General features: G+C 37.8%; 1 protein-coding gene across 1 annotated transcript in view; it reads right to left on the bottom strand.

Moving 5' to 3' along the window:
* Positions 1-7,134: 7,134 nt before the first annotated feature.
* Positions 7,135-15,264, bottom strand: part of MTFMT (mitochondrial methionyl-tRNA formyltransferase) — an 18,188-nt gene continuing 10,058 nt past the window's right edge. The window contains 4 exon segments of the mRNA XM_008567956.1: positions 7,135-7,237; positions 7,240-7,398; positions 8,486-8,568; positions 9,435-9,513. Coding sequence (XP_008566178.1) covers positions 7,154-7,237; positions 7,240-7,398; positions 8,486-8,568; positions 9,435-9,513 — 405 coding nt within the window. The 3' untranslated portion in view covers positions 7,135-7,153.

Here is a 15,264-nt window from a genome sequence, read left to right as displayed (position 1 = left end):
TGCAGAGAGTCATGGTAATAGACTGGTTAGGCCCACATACTGGAGTCAGATTACCAGAGCGTGAATTCCATGTCCACCACTTACTAGCTATTTAACATTCTGGAAAAATGAGGACGAATAATAGTACTTGCTTCACAGGGTTACTGTATAAGTAAAATGAGACGGTCCAGGTCAAGTCCTTAGACACATGTCTAACAATAAATGTTACCTAATGGTAATAACATTGAGAACCTACTGTGTTCCAGGCACTGTGCTAGGTGTGTTATGTATATTATTTCCATTCCTCATGACAACCCTTGCAAAGTAGGTACAATTTTCATTTTACGGATAGGGAAGCAGAGAAGCTAAGTAACCAGCCTAGGCTTATAATCAGTGGCAGGACCAGGGCTCATGCTAGGTTTGTTGACTCTAAGATTCTGCCTCTCAAAATTGAGAATTTTCACCTTGAATTTGTTTGATTAATGGTGTAAATAGGTTGTACTGCCTTAAATACAAACTACAATTTTATGCTCAGAAACATTTTGTCTCCCAAACCATATGGAGAGTAAAACACTTTTTTAAAACAAAATCTACCATAGTCTTCAGCTTCTAATCCTGGTGTTGTCATTAGCTAGCTCTTGCTGAACCCATTTCATTGTCTCTAAAATGAAAGTTTGTTACATAGATCTTTTCCTACCCTAAAATTCTTTCCCCTCCTATTGGTTTAAAGTCATCTCCACAAGCTGTTGCTGCCATCCAGAGAAAATATTGTTGCAGGCCCAGAGAAGGGATTATATCTTGATGCATTAGGGTTCTCCAGAGAAACAGAACCAATAAGATGCACATGGGGTATTTCAAAAGTTAATGGCTAAACAGAATTGAAAGATAATATGAATCTTTCCATGAACTTTTTGAAGTACCCTCATGTATGTATGTGTATATAAATATACAAATATATAATATACAAATACACACAAACACACACATATTTATAGAGAGAGATTTATTATAAGAAATTGGCTTACACAATTATGGAGGCTGACAAGTCCCAAAATCTGCAGTTGGCAAGCTGGAGACCCAGGAGAGCTGATGGTATAGTTCCAGTCTGAAGACCAAGCGGGCTTGAAACCCAGGAAGAGTTGATGTTTCAGTTCAAGTCTGAAGGCAGAAAAAAGCTGATGTCCCAGCTTGAAGGCAGTCAGGCAAGAGAAGTTCCCTCTTACTAAGCCTTTTTGTAAGGCCTCTTTTCAGCAATGACAACCAAAATAGAAGCTTGTAGCATAAGGAGGCAATGTATTTGCAAATCCATCCTTTCAGCTAGAGCATGGAATAAGTTGTGTTCCGCCTTCCTGGGAGGAGTCTGGACCTATGGGCCAACATATAGCTCAGATCCACATGAACCTCTTAAGCTAGTTAAAACTATTACTGCTCTAGCATAAATATTATTTGATGAATGTGATAAAATTCAGAGTCCCATATCCAGAGATTCTGATTGAACATCTGGAGAAGAGCCCGTGAATCTACTCCAGGTGATTCTGTTTCAGATGAGAAACATTGCTCAATCACATTGATTTGTGGTTTTTATAGAAGACTGAACAAAGAGTGGGTCATATGATTTCCTAAGGCCTATCTGGGATGTGCATCATTTACTTTCTCAAATAATGGGCTACTAACTTGAAGATGGCATTTATATACGTTGGTGTTTATCCAATAGTCCCAGGATGGGTTTGAGGCTCCCTGGATGGGAAGTTGTACTCTATATAATGGAGCTTGCACTCATACCTCAAGATTTCATATCTATAAAAGGTATTTCATATAGTCCAAAGTATACCAATATTGCAAATCATGATGACCAACTTCCACAGCCTCCTACTCAGCACTGAGCTGTTTTTTATGCAGAGTGAAATCATTGGCCTGGGGTGGGCCTTGACTCACAGTCTGGCTGAGGACTAGAGGTGGTCTGGTACAAAACGTTCTGCCCAGCAAGGGCAATGGTAACTGACTAAACAATCAGATAGGTTCCACCCAGAATGTGGTGTGGCAGACCTGAGACCATTAACCATTAGGTAGTAAGAGATAAAACTGCTAAACAGGAGGGCAGCCCCCTCCACCTGAAAGCAGGCAGGAGAGCACACCCAGGGTCCTAAGCAAAGAGCCAAGGGCACCCCCCACCCTGCCCAGAAGCAGGCAAGAGAGCATGACAAAAACACCACTTCTGTGCGGGTGGCCCACCACAGCCACTGCCACAGGAGCCACAAAAGTGGCTCAATGCCACAGCAGTAGCTACAGCCACTGTGCAGGCAGCCCACCCAGCACTCAACTGCACTGACACAAGGAGAGTCACCAGCAGAAACCAGAAAAAAAAGAGGACATCTCTCTCCTCAAAGCCCACCCCAGAATAATAGAAGCAAGTGCTCTAACAGATGACCAGACATCAACATAGAGATACTAGAAATATGAAAATCCAAGAAAATATGACACCACCAAAAGAATACAGTAATTCTCAAATACCAGGCCCTATAGAGCAAGAAACCCTTGAAATGACTGAAAGGGAATTCCTAGCAACAATTTTAAGGAAACTCACTGAGATATGAGAAGACTCAGTTAGACAACACAGTGAAATGGGGAAAAAAATCCAGGATAGGAAGGAGGAAATTTACAAAGAGATTAATACCTTAAAAAAGAATGTAGCAGAACTCAGGGAACTGAAAGATTCACTCAACAAAACAAAAAACACTACCAATATCTTAAGCAGCAGACTAGTAACAAGGAGAAGAAAGAATTGCTGATCTTGAAGATAGTCTTTTGGAAATAACCCAGGTGGACAAAATAAAGGAAAAAAGAATTTTTAAAAATGAAGAACATCTAAGAGAGCTAGCAGACAACCTTAAGTGCACAAACATTCAAATTGTGGGTGTTCCAGAAGAGAAGAAGAAAGGAAAAGGCACGGAAAACCTATTCAATGAAATGATAATGGAAAACTTCCCAGGTATAGGGAGAGACATGGACCTTCAGATCCAGGAGGCTCAAAGATCCCCAAGCAGATTCAACCCAAAAAGATCCTCTGCAAGACACATTATAGTCAGACTGGCAAAGCTCAAAGACAAAGAGAGAATCTTAAAAGAAGCAGGAGAAAAGCTTCAAGTCACCTGTAAGGGAGCCCCTATCAGACTAACAGCAGACTTCTCAACAGAAACTCTACAGGCCTGAAGAAAATGGGATAATATATTCAAAATACTAAAAGAAAAAAACTGCCAGCCAAGAATACTATACCCAGCAAGGCTATCCTTCAGAAATGAGGGAGAAATAGTGTATTTTCTACACAAACAATAACTGTGGGAGTTCACCACCACATGACTGGCCCTGAAAGAAATCCTTAAGGGAGTCCTGCATTTGGAATCTGAAAAACAATAATCACTACCATGATTACACAAGAAAGAACAAAATCCACTGGTAGGACAAAAATGCAAAGGATAAAGAGAAAGAAACTAAATCTTACCACCACAAAAAACCGTAATGACAATGTAATAATGTCACTGCTTTATTTCTGATTTTAGTAATTTCAGTCTTCCCTCTTTTATTATTGGTCACTCTAAATAAAAGTTTGCAAAATTTTTTGGTCTTTTTAAAGAGTCAACTTTTGGTTTTGTTGATTTTCTCTATTGTTTTTTAACTCCCTATTTCATATATTTGTGTTGTACTCTTTGCTATTTCCTACTCATATTTGCTTTTGGTTTAGTTTGCTTTTCTTTTTCTATTTCTTTAAGGTAGAAGTTTACATTACCAATTTGAGATTTTTCATATTTTTAATATAGATGTTTACAAGTATAAATTTTCCTCTAAGCACTGCATGAGCCCTGCATTCTATAAATTTTGATATGTTGCACTTTGATTTTTATCTCAAAGTACTCTAATTTCCCTGTGACTTTTCTTTTTAAGCATTGTTTATTTAGGAGAGTGTCATTTAATTTCCATACATTTGTGAATTTTCTAAATTTCTTTATGTTATTGTGGTCAGAGAATGTATTTTCTATGACCTTAGTCTTTTTAAATGTATCAAGACTTGTTTTGTGACAAAAAAAACCCCAAAACAACAACAACAAAACAAACCTCCTAAGCAGAGAGCACACATGCCATCAGGGAAACTATTGGGAACACAGGTATAGTGGAGGACAGAGTAAGCAAAGCCAAATCTCAGAGATGCCTTGCTCCCAATGACTTTCAAGTCCTTCCTTGCCTGCTCATAGTCCTACAGTCAACCCCCCCTTTCTTAAAGGTGTTTGAAGTCATATTCTTTGCAACCAAGAGCCTAACTTCACACATCAAGGTTCTTGGCTTTACCAAATGTGAAGGTTTGAGGGATGTCCTTTTGAGATTCCTTCTAGCACTCTAGAGATGCTCCCCCTTTCCAATGCTATTACTCTATTTGAGTGATGGGAGGGGCAGAAAATTCTTCAGGTGTTGCAAGTGCAGCCCAGACTTTCCAGGGTCACAGCTCTGGTGGTGAGCTGTGCCTTCAGTGAAATTTCCCCACTATGCATGGTGGTGTCTGAGTGGGCACTTGCTTAGGTCCCTGCAGAAATTGTGATTTGAAATTGTGCCCTTGAGCTCCCAGAGGGCACTGATCTTCATTCTCTCTGAATTCACTAACAGGAACGTAGTGCCTGGAGGGGAGTAAGTGCTCAATACATAATAATTGAAAAACAGAGCACTTGCACGTAATCTTTTTTTGATTCTTAAAACTTTTGGGAGAGTTTTGGTTTGTTTTTACAATCAGTCCCATTTCACATTTGAGGAAATAAAATTCAGTGATGTTAAGTGACCTGGCAGAGATCAAAAAGTTAAATCAGTGGTGGATCAAAACTCTCCAAAAGGATATAATACCCAAGTGATAACCCAAGTTCTCTTGCTTCCACAGCAAAAATTCTAAATCATTTTTCCTCATCCCACAACCACTGATATAGCTTAGATCTTCACATTTCTAACCTCCTGTATTAGTCCATTTCTGTTGCTTATAACAAAATACCTGGAACTACATGATTTATAAGAAAACAAAATTTATTGCTTAAAGTTTTGGAGGCTGGGAAGTACAAAGTCCAAGGAACACTTATGATGAGGGCCTTCTTTGGTGGTAGCTTTACAGCAATGTGGGAGTCTTACACGGCAGAAAATGGTGGAGCAGAAAGAGAAACTCACATGCTCTCCTTTTAAAGCCCTCAGAACCCTGCCCCTGACCACCATCACTAATCCATTCACTACAGCATGCCCTGCAATCTCATCACCTCTTTAAGGCCCCACCTTTCAATTATCATAATAGGATTTCCCACCCTCAACAATTACAGTGGGAATTAAGCTTCTAATGTATGAACTTTGGGGGAAACAACTCAGTCAATCCACAGCATCTCCCAATAGATCGTCCCCAGTGTATCTCCCATACCACTACCAAAGTTAACTTTCCAAAACGCAAATCTGGTCAAGTCTATTGCATACAAGACAAGGGCCCAAACTCTCCTGGTTTTCAAAGCTCTCCATGATTGGGCCTCAGGTTGCTTTTCTAGTCTCATTTCTATCATCGTATTCCATTCATATCAGTTATGGTATTAACATGCCATTTGTTTCTCTTCCATGACCCATTTTTAGCTTTTTCCCAGCCAGCTATGTGTATGTACGTAAGTATATAAAACTATGCCATACATACAAGAGTATGGGTAACAAATTTTTGGCTTAGATTGTTAATGAAAGAGCAATCATGCTCCCAGCTAAAGAGCCACATTACCAAAATTCCTTGTAAAACATGCTAGAATGCCCTTCGAGGCCTTAGTCTGCATAGTGAATTTAGGCTTTGGAACCTTGGATTAAGTTTACCTAATCCGGAAAGCCTCCACTGAGGCCCCTGAGGGATACTTACTGCTTCCATTGTACTTCATTATGGCATTTATAACCATACTACATTTGCTTACTTGTTTGCCTGTCCAGTAGGTTGAAGTTGGAAAATATTTAATCTCTGAATCCCTAGCAACCAGTATATAGGCTAGTCACACAGCAAATGCTCAATAAATGGGGTGTCCAATTTGCCTGGGAGACCCCTGGTTTATGCCTGATGTCCTGGAGTAGCTATTAAGTGCTTTTTTCACTCATGAAAGTGTCCTAATGTAGATAACCAAATATATGATCACCTTCTCAATAATGTTGAGTGAATAGATGAAGTAACAAATGGAGAAAGATTTTAACTGACAGAATTCTAGACAGGGAAAGCAGATATATTAAGATTCCCAAAGAAAAACTCAACAATTGGCCACTGTACCTCTTTCTCCTCTAGGGTTGTTTGACTCTCCTGGGGACAGAGATGAATTTTCACAGACCAGATACTCAGTAATCTTTATTGCATAAGTAAGTTGAAAAATGTTAGCATATTCCTACTTCAAGAAAACTTAGATGTAAAATGTGAATTTATAGTACATATCAATGTGGCAGAGATTATTAAACAATATCTAAGTTTACTACTTGATGAGACCTCCCTGGTACAGAAATTTAAAGAGCTGAATTTACTACTTATTGAAAATCAGAAATGCAGATTAAATACTCCTAAAATGATAACAGTCAACTGGGACATATGATTTTAAAAATAGATGCACTGTTTTTGAAGGAATCTCTTAAATATATATATATACACACACACATATACACATACACACACCAGTTAGTTGCCATTGCTATTAGGCAAAGATACAATCTCCTTGAGTTTTGTATTATTATAAATACAAATTTCATTTAAACCTCTTTTGTTATTCAAGTAGAAAAAACTTTTTTTTTTTTTTCCTTTTTGTCTTTTTTCGTGTCCGGCAACGGATCGCAACCCTCAGTGTCGCGCCCGTACCGGACCGGGACCGGCAATGGGATCGCAACCCTTGGTGTTGCGGCCGCACCTCGCTCAGCCAGTGAGCGGGAACTGGTCTGTATGTGGGATCCGAACCCTCGGCGGGAGCGCCGCCATGCTCCCAAGTGGCGCACTGTAGCAGTGCGCCACCGGGCCGGCCCAGAAAAAACTCTTTTTAACTACTGTTACACACAAAGTGGAAAGTGAGGCAACCCATCTATTTTGACAATTATCTTCTCTTTCTCCAACAGTGCCATCTGCTTTGCAAGTCAAGGTACTTCCTTGTAAATAAGGCTTTTAATAAATTACAAATATGTAATAGGTTCTTGTCCATCTTTTTCCTAACTTCTTAATGCACTGTTGCACAGCAACAATTTTCTTTTCTGCTGCTTCTTTGTTGGAAGTCTGAGAGTCTGAAATCTGCACTGACTTGGTTGACCTTGGGAATTCTTTTGGTACTGGGGGTGCAAATATCCATTGTAGAAATCAGTAGCTGTTAGTGTTTTCTTAAGCATCACTGATCGAACACCTATCCAGCCATCCTAAAGGGCAAAAGACAAACAGTGATGGCAAAATGAAAATCTAAATAAATTTTAGTTTATAAAATTTTTATCATGGAAATAAACAAGCCTTTACTAAATGCCTAGCTGCAAATAGCACTGTTCTAAGTAACATATACAATTCTTCGACTCTGTTTATTACTAAGAAGACAGAATAAATGTACAGACCTGTATAAACCTAGATAAACATAAACGGAGCAGAATAAAATGTTATATTTGTGCTTTACAGTTTTCAGAGGATATCTACGTATCTTAATGTGACTGGACATAAAACAACAAATCTAAAAGGCAGGCAGATCCAATATCATCCCCATTTTAGAAGAGGAAACTGATGCCCAGAGAGGTAGGTGATTTGTCTGAGGTAACACAACTGGTAAGACTTAAATTCACATGTTCTATGAGAACAAACTGCAGACATGCAATACATATATACACAGTCCCAGACAAGGACAGCCAGACACAGGCACCCAACACTGTTCCAGAGAAAGTAAGCTGAAGAGAGATGAAGAGAAGAGTTCTGTTTCTACAGTCTTTGTAGGTCAGATTAATCTATCACACATTTTAAACACCCCTTCTTGAGCCTGATGCACCTCACACAAACACCACATGACAGCAAATACCCAGGAAATGGAAGAAATGTAGAACACGTCTCAAGAACACACCATTGTCTTATAAAACAATAATGGTTCCAATGTCATTTTAAATCGTTCATAAATCTCCTCTCTAACTACTGTTGAGCAGCAAAATCAAGTAGGATATGTGCCCCATAGTAGTTCAGCCAGATACTTCGATATGACTATCTTTTGTTACCAAGCACAAGAACTTGTTAATTAAATTTGAAAGCACTCAAGTTACTGAAGCTCCTTTCATTGATTGAGTAACAATAATGGTTTGGTAACATTTTATCACTTTCAAAAAATTATGCTAGAAATTACACTATTTCTTAAGATAATTAAACTGTCTATGACCCAATCTGATGGACAGTTAAGTGAAATCCTAACTAAAGATGATAAATGATACAATCTATAAACTCAAAACAAATATAATTTGAAACTAAAGCAAAATGTACCTTGCAATAAACCAGCAGTATTTGTGACTGTTTGTGGTATATTACTGATCCTGGAATAACAGCCTGTCCTGTTAATTTTGGATCTGAATGGGGGAAAAAAAAAGATATGAGAGAGAGGAAAATAAATAATTAGGCAACTTTATGATACCTAAAAATCAAAAGCCACTTTGGGAAGCAATACTAGTGTTAAAGAGGACACATTTGCTGACGCTGACTTTGTAATACAAACTTACGACGGAGCCATGGTGTTCTGTGTACATCACCAACCCAAAGGAAAGCCTTCAATACATATAAGAAGCTACAAGTCCTTCACCCAGTCTCCCAGTGATCACCTAAAATGCTGACTCTAGAAGTTTTGTGTTACCATTTTGGGGAAATAACTACCCATCAGTAGAGAGATGTACAGGATGCTTAGGATTTAAGCTGGTCCTTCCATCCCTGCCCAAACAAGTCGCAATTCCCAGGTTCCTGGGGAACGCCAGCTACCTCTGGACTACACCAGCTCCCTCCGTGGCTCACTCTCCTCTGTCCACTATACTGGGAGGGCAGTGATGGGCCACAGAGTGGACCTGTGGTGTGAAATGCTACACCCTGCCTTAGATTTTCACTGAGCTGTTCAGATATTTTCATTATAATTGTCACCAGAATGAAATTAACCAAGTCATTTTACACTCCCTGAAAACCTTAATGTAGGAAATCAAAGAGCTTAAAATGGGATAGGAACACTGCTCTGCCTACTTCCCAGGGTCTTGTGATGATTAAATGAGAAAATACATGTGAATGCTGCGAAGACTGAAACAATAAATGAATATAAAGTATTATCATTATTTAACTGAAACAAACTGAAAGAATCCTTATTTTTAGTAAGTGTGACCTATGGCAACACAGACACATTTTCAAATAGACTGTAGCAAAAATATCTTCCGTGTCAGCTATCCAAAGTTAGTACCAGCAAGGATTGAATTGTTAACTTCTACCAAATCCAGAAGTTTAATGGCATTCTCCATCCAGAGTGTCTGCAATGGGATCTGCAAATAAAATTAAAGAAAGTATGATAAAGGAATACACTCAACACACAAACCCTTTCCAGCTACTATTTTGCATTAATATGGTTTGACTTTTCTCCCAATTACAGAGGAAATGGGCACTCAGTCACTAAAACTTTATAAAACAGAACATAAATGTGACCTCTGCATCAGTCTTTCCAGCATTTTATAAGATCTTAAACATTATTTTTAAGTCAATATTTATATCTTTCTTAATATTTCCATTTGAAAATTTATGCTCATTATAAAAAAGACAAGCATTACAGCATTTATGTTGTAAAAACTTTTAGAAAGTGATAGGATTCTGTATTTCTATCCCGAGGTAACAAATGTTAACAATTTGATGTGTATTTCCCTGTATTTTTTTCTACAAATATTATTGATATAAAAGTCTAGAACACACTGTTTCACAAGGAACTTTTGATAACCATAACGATGGACTTTTCATCAGTACACACTTATCTATTTCACTTGCATCTGCTGCACAGCATTCCAGTTTATGAATGTATAATTTATGCAACTAATGCCTTTATGATGGATATTTCAGTTATTCTCAATTTCTTGCTATTATAAAATTATAAAGTGTGGTAATCAACAGCCTTGTAGATATATCTTTCAGCACTTATATATTTCTGGAGAATAGTTTTGTTTTGTTTAAATGGAATGGCTGGGTTAAGGAACATCAACATTTTACTGTTAAATTGCTATGATAAGTGAAAAAAAATGAAAATCTATTGCTGTTTATTATTAGTAAGGCTAAGGAGCTTTCCATGTATTTACTTACATTTTTTATTTATTCTTCTATAAACTGCTTGTATTAGTCCATTTCTGTTGTTTATAACAAAATACATGGAACCAGGTAATTTGTAAGAAAACAAAATTTATTGCTTAGTGTTTGAGGCTGGGAAGTCCAAAGTCCAGGGAACACATGTGGTGAGAGCCTTGGTGGTGGCAACAGTGATGGCAGAGTATCACATTGTGAAAACGGTAGAGCAGGGAGAAAGACTCTTCAAGTGCTTTCCTTTCAAAGCTCTCAGAACCACGCCCCTGACCACCATTATTAATCAATTCAATACAGCATGGTCCTACAATCTAATCACCTCTTCGAGGCTCACCTTTCAATTACCGTAACAGGATTTCCCACCCTCAACAGTTACATTTGGGATTAAGCCTCAGTGAGGTTGAGGGGGCATGCAGTTTACAGCACTGCCTATTTATGCCCTTTGCCCATATTTTTAGAAACTGGGTTGCTCATCTTATTTATTAATTCATTTGCAAAAATCTTTTATATATAAGGAAATTAGCTTTTTTTTTTTTTCAAAAGATCTTAAGGGGATCTTAACCCTTGACTTGGTGTTGTCAGCACCACACTCTCCCAAGTGAACTAACTGGCCATCCCTATATAGGGATTCAAACCTGTGGACTTGGTGTTATCAGCACCACACTCTCCCAAGTGAGCCATAGGCCGGCCCTGGAAATTAGCCTTTTAACTCTTGTATGTGTTATGAATATTTTTCCCAGTTTGTTGACTTTTAGCCTTGGGAACAGTCATTTTTTCCCCCCATACATAATTTTATGAAGTTACATTTATGAGTATTTTCTCTCATGACTTCAGTGGTTCATATCATGTTTACAAAGGCCTACCTGACACTCTCAGATTATTAAATACTGTAAAATTATTCAACTGTGCTTTTTTCCAGCCCTTGTGGTTTCATTTTTTATAAGTAAATCCTTGATCCATCTAGGTTTATTTTGATTTTTTAATCTATTTTTATATCTATTTTTTCTATCCTATTGACAAATTTTAAGTGTACAGTATACTACTGTTAACTATATATGCATTATTGTACAGCAGTTATTTTTATTTTAAAAGGACTTGAGGGTTACCCCCTCCAATGGCTAGCTAGTTTCTCAATGATATTTATTGGATAATCCATCTCACCTTTCCCCCCAAAATGAAATGCCATCTTTATCATATAACACATTTCCAATATACCTGAGATTCCAGAACTTGATTTCAGTGTTAATAATGGGCTGGCCAGTTAGCCCAGTTGGTTAGAGAATGGTGCTGACAACACCAAGGTCAAGGGTATGATCCCTGTACTGGCCAGCGCCAAAAAAAAGAATGAATGCTAATAAAAATGAACACACACCAGGAAATAAGTTCTCTCAAATTTCTAAGTTGAGTACATTTATTTTCAGCTGTATTTCAATCCTCTATTTCACAGATGAAGAAAGTGAGGCTCAAAGAAATATTGCTATTTTCCCAAGGTTAGATGCAGCTATCAGCAGTGGCAGAACAAGGATCAGATTCTCTTTTCTGATTTTCAGCTGTGATCTTTTTATGACATCCCTTAAAGAGGACATTTAACTTTCAGAAGAGTTAGGTTGTTGGAATGATTTGAATATTAAATCAAAGAATTTAATAAATTTGAAGAAAAAGTTCATAAGTGTCCATCACCATCTATATGTCATATTTTGGTACAATATTCTCTTATATAACTTGCTGGCTCATTTTTCTTTCCCTTGCTCTCAAAAAAAAATATGAAATGATTTTCATGTGTGTAATTTTTTTCTTTCAAAGAACTCAATATTTTTGAAATATGCTTACAGACTAAAAAAAGATTTACATTTACTGAGAATAACAAACATGCTAAGCACATACTCAGAATAAACAGTTCTTGTTCTTGAGGCAGTAAAGTTCAACTTATCAGAGCACTGCAGAAAGGAAAGTGATGTTAAGAATATCATCATTTCAGTGTCTACCATCACTACCATCAAAACCATGTTTGCGTGGGCTTAAATTTCTCCACTGAATTGTCTTGGCACTGCAGAAAGGAAAGTGATGTTAAGAATATCATCATTTCAGTGTCTACCATCACTACCATCAAAACCATGTTTGCGTGGGCTTAAATTCACAGTTTATCTCCTTTGATCTTGACAGTTGTGTACAGAGTCCTTAACCCCATTTTAAAGGTAAAAAAGCAGAAACTCAGAGAAGGTAAGCACCTTGCTCTTGGTTAGTAAAGGGCAGCTCTAGGAATCAAACCCCACCTTCTGGCTCCAAGATATGTGCTCAGTCTTTTATAGCACACAGCTTTGTGTGAAGTAGTATCTCATTGTGATTCTGATTTGCATTTCCCTAAAGATTAATGAAGTAGATCATCTTTTCATGTGCTTACTGGCTATTTGTATATCTTCTGGGGAGAAATGTCTATTCACATTCATTGGCCATTTTCTCATTGGGCTATTTGTCTTTTTGCTGTAGAGTTGTAAGAGTTCTTTATATATTCTGGATACTAGACCCTTATCAGATATATGATTTGGAAATATTTTCTCCCATTCTGTCAGTTGTCTTCTTTACTGTCATGATAGTATCCTTTGAAGCACAACAGTTTTAAATTTTGATGAATTCCAATTTCTCTATTTTTAGTTCAGTTGCTTGTGCTTTATGGCATCACATCTAAGACACCATTGCCTAATCCAATGTCATGAATATTTACACCTATGTTTTCTTCTAACAGTTTTAACTCTTAGTCTCTGATCCATTTTGAGTTAATTTTTGCATATGATGTGAGGCAGGGGTACAAGTTCATTTTTTTTTTTTTTTAATTGTGGACATCCAGTTGTCCCAGTCCATTTGTTGAAAAGACTATTCTTTCTCCACTGAATTGTCTTGGCATACATGTTAAAAAAAATCAATTGACCAAAAAAATGTGTGAGTTTATTTCTAGACTCTCAATTCTATGGCTTTGCTGTAAGTTTTGAAATAGGAAACTGTGAGTCTTCCAATTCTGTTCTTTTTCAAGATTGTTTTGGTCATTCTGGACCCCCCATAATTCCATATAAATTTTAGGATCAGTTTGTCAATTTCTCCAAAGAAGCCAAATGGGATTTTTTACAGAAATTGTGTTGAATATGTAGATCAATTTGGAGAGTGAGACAACAATACTACTGCTGAGTTCATCCAATCAGTGAACACAGAGGTCTTTCCATTTACTTGGGTCTTTACTGTTTATTAGCTCTTCATGATTTCTTTTTTTTGGGGGGGATAGTTTTTTGGAGATTCTTTATGATTTTCCATATTTAAGATAATGTCATCTACAAATAGAGATAGTTTTACTTCTTCCTTTCCAATCTGGTTGCCTTTTTTTTTATTCCCTTTTTCCTTGCCTAATTGCCCTGGCTAAAACCTCTAGAACAATGTTGTATAGAAGTGATGAGAGCAGACATCTTTGTCTTGTTCCTGATCTTGGAGAAAAAGCTTTGGTCCTTCATTAAGATAATGTTAACTGTGGGTTTTTTGTACATGATCTTTGAGGCTGAAAAAGTACACTTCTATGCCTAGTTTATTGAGTTGTTTTTGTTTTGCATCTGGCTGATTTAGGGATTAAACCCTGAACCTTGGTGTCATCAGCACCACACTCTGACTGAACTAACCAGCTGGCTGAGTATTTTTTATTTTAATCATGAGAGGGTGTTAGATTTTGTCAATGCTTTTTCCATATCTACTGAGACAATAATGTGGCTTTTTAAAATATGGACTATTACACTGATGGATTTTCATATGTGGAACCAACCTTGCATTTCTGTGATAAATCCCTCTTAGTTGTGGTGTATAATCCTTACTGGTTGTTGGATTTAGTTTGCTAATTCTATTAAGAATTTTGCATCTATATTCATAAGGGATATTAACATATAACCCCTATAGGGTTTTTTTCTGTGATTCTTTTTTTTTTTTTTTTTCTCCTTTTTGTCTTTTTTACTGACCGGCAACGGGATTGCAACCCTCGGTGTTGTGCCCACACTGCGCTCAGCCAGTGAGCGGGAACCGGTCTCCACATGGGATCCGAACCCTCGGCGGGAGCGCCGCTGTGCTCCCAAGCGGCGCACTCTCCAGTGTGCCACCGGGCCGGCCCTTTTTCTGTGATTCTTTATCTGGGTTTGCCCACCTTGGGTTTTGTACCAGCTGTTTCCTCTACCCAGAATATTCTTTCTCTGATCTTGGCATAGTTGGCTCCCTATTGTCTTTCAGATCTCAGCTTAAATGTCAGTTCAGAGAGGCCTTCCCCATCTACCTAATCTAAAATAACCTCCAGTTATTCTATCACATTATCCTATTTTAATTTCCAACAAGGAACTTACCACATTATCTGATAGTTTTCCTTATTTGTTTACTTATTTATTGTCTGTCCTCCCACACCACTTATATCTCTAGTACCTAGCACACTGCCTGACATACATCAGGCCCTTGGTAAATATTGTTTTTAATATATGAATGACTAATAGCAGCTGTCATTTAATAAGTACCTACTCTGGGCCAGATACTGTATTAGATGCTTTACATACATTATATCAGCCCTAATCTTCCAATGAATAAACTAAGAGGTTAAATAACTTTCTCAAGTCCCAAAGCTAGGAAGTAGCAGAGATAAGATGGAACCCAGCTTTGTTTGGTTCTAAAGTCCATGATACCTGATGCCACTCTGCTGCAGCAGAAAAAGTATAGGATTTGAGGTCAGACAGATCTCATTCAAAACTGACTCTGACTCTCCTTAACTAGCAATATGATCTCAGGCAACACTCAATAACAATTCACTGAGTATCTACTTTAAGCCTCAATTTCTTCAACTTTAAAATGGGATGACAGGGCCGAGCCTGTGGCGCACTCAGGAGAGTGTGGCGCTGGGAGCGCAGCGACGCTCCCGCTGCGGGTTCGGATCCTATATAGGA

This window comes from Galeopterus variegatus, unplaced genomic scaffold, assembly GCF_000696425.1.
Source record: "Galeopterus variegatus unplaced genomic scaffold, G_variegatus-3.0.2 Scaffold360, whole genome shotgun sequence".
NCBI lineage: Eukaryota > Metazoa > Chordata > Mammalia > Dermoptera > Cynocephalidae > Galeopterus > Galeopterus variegatus.
This window is presented reverse-complemented; position numbering and strand designations above follow the sequence as displayed.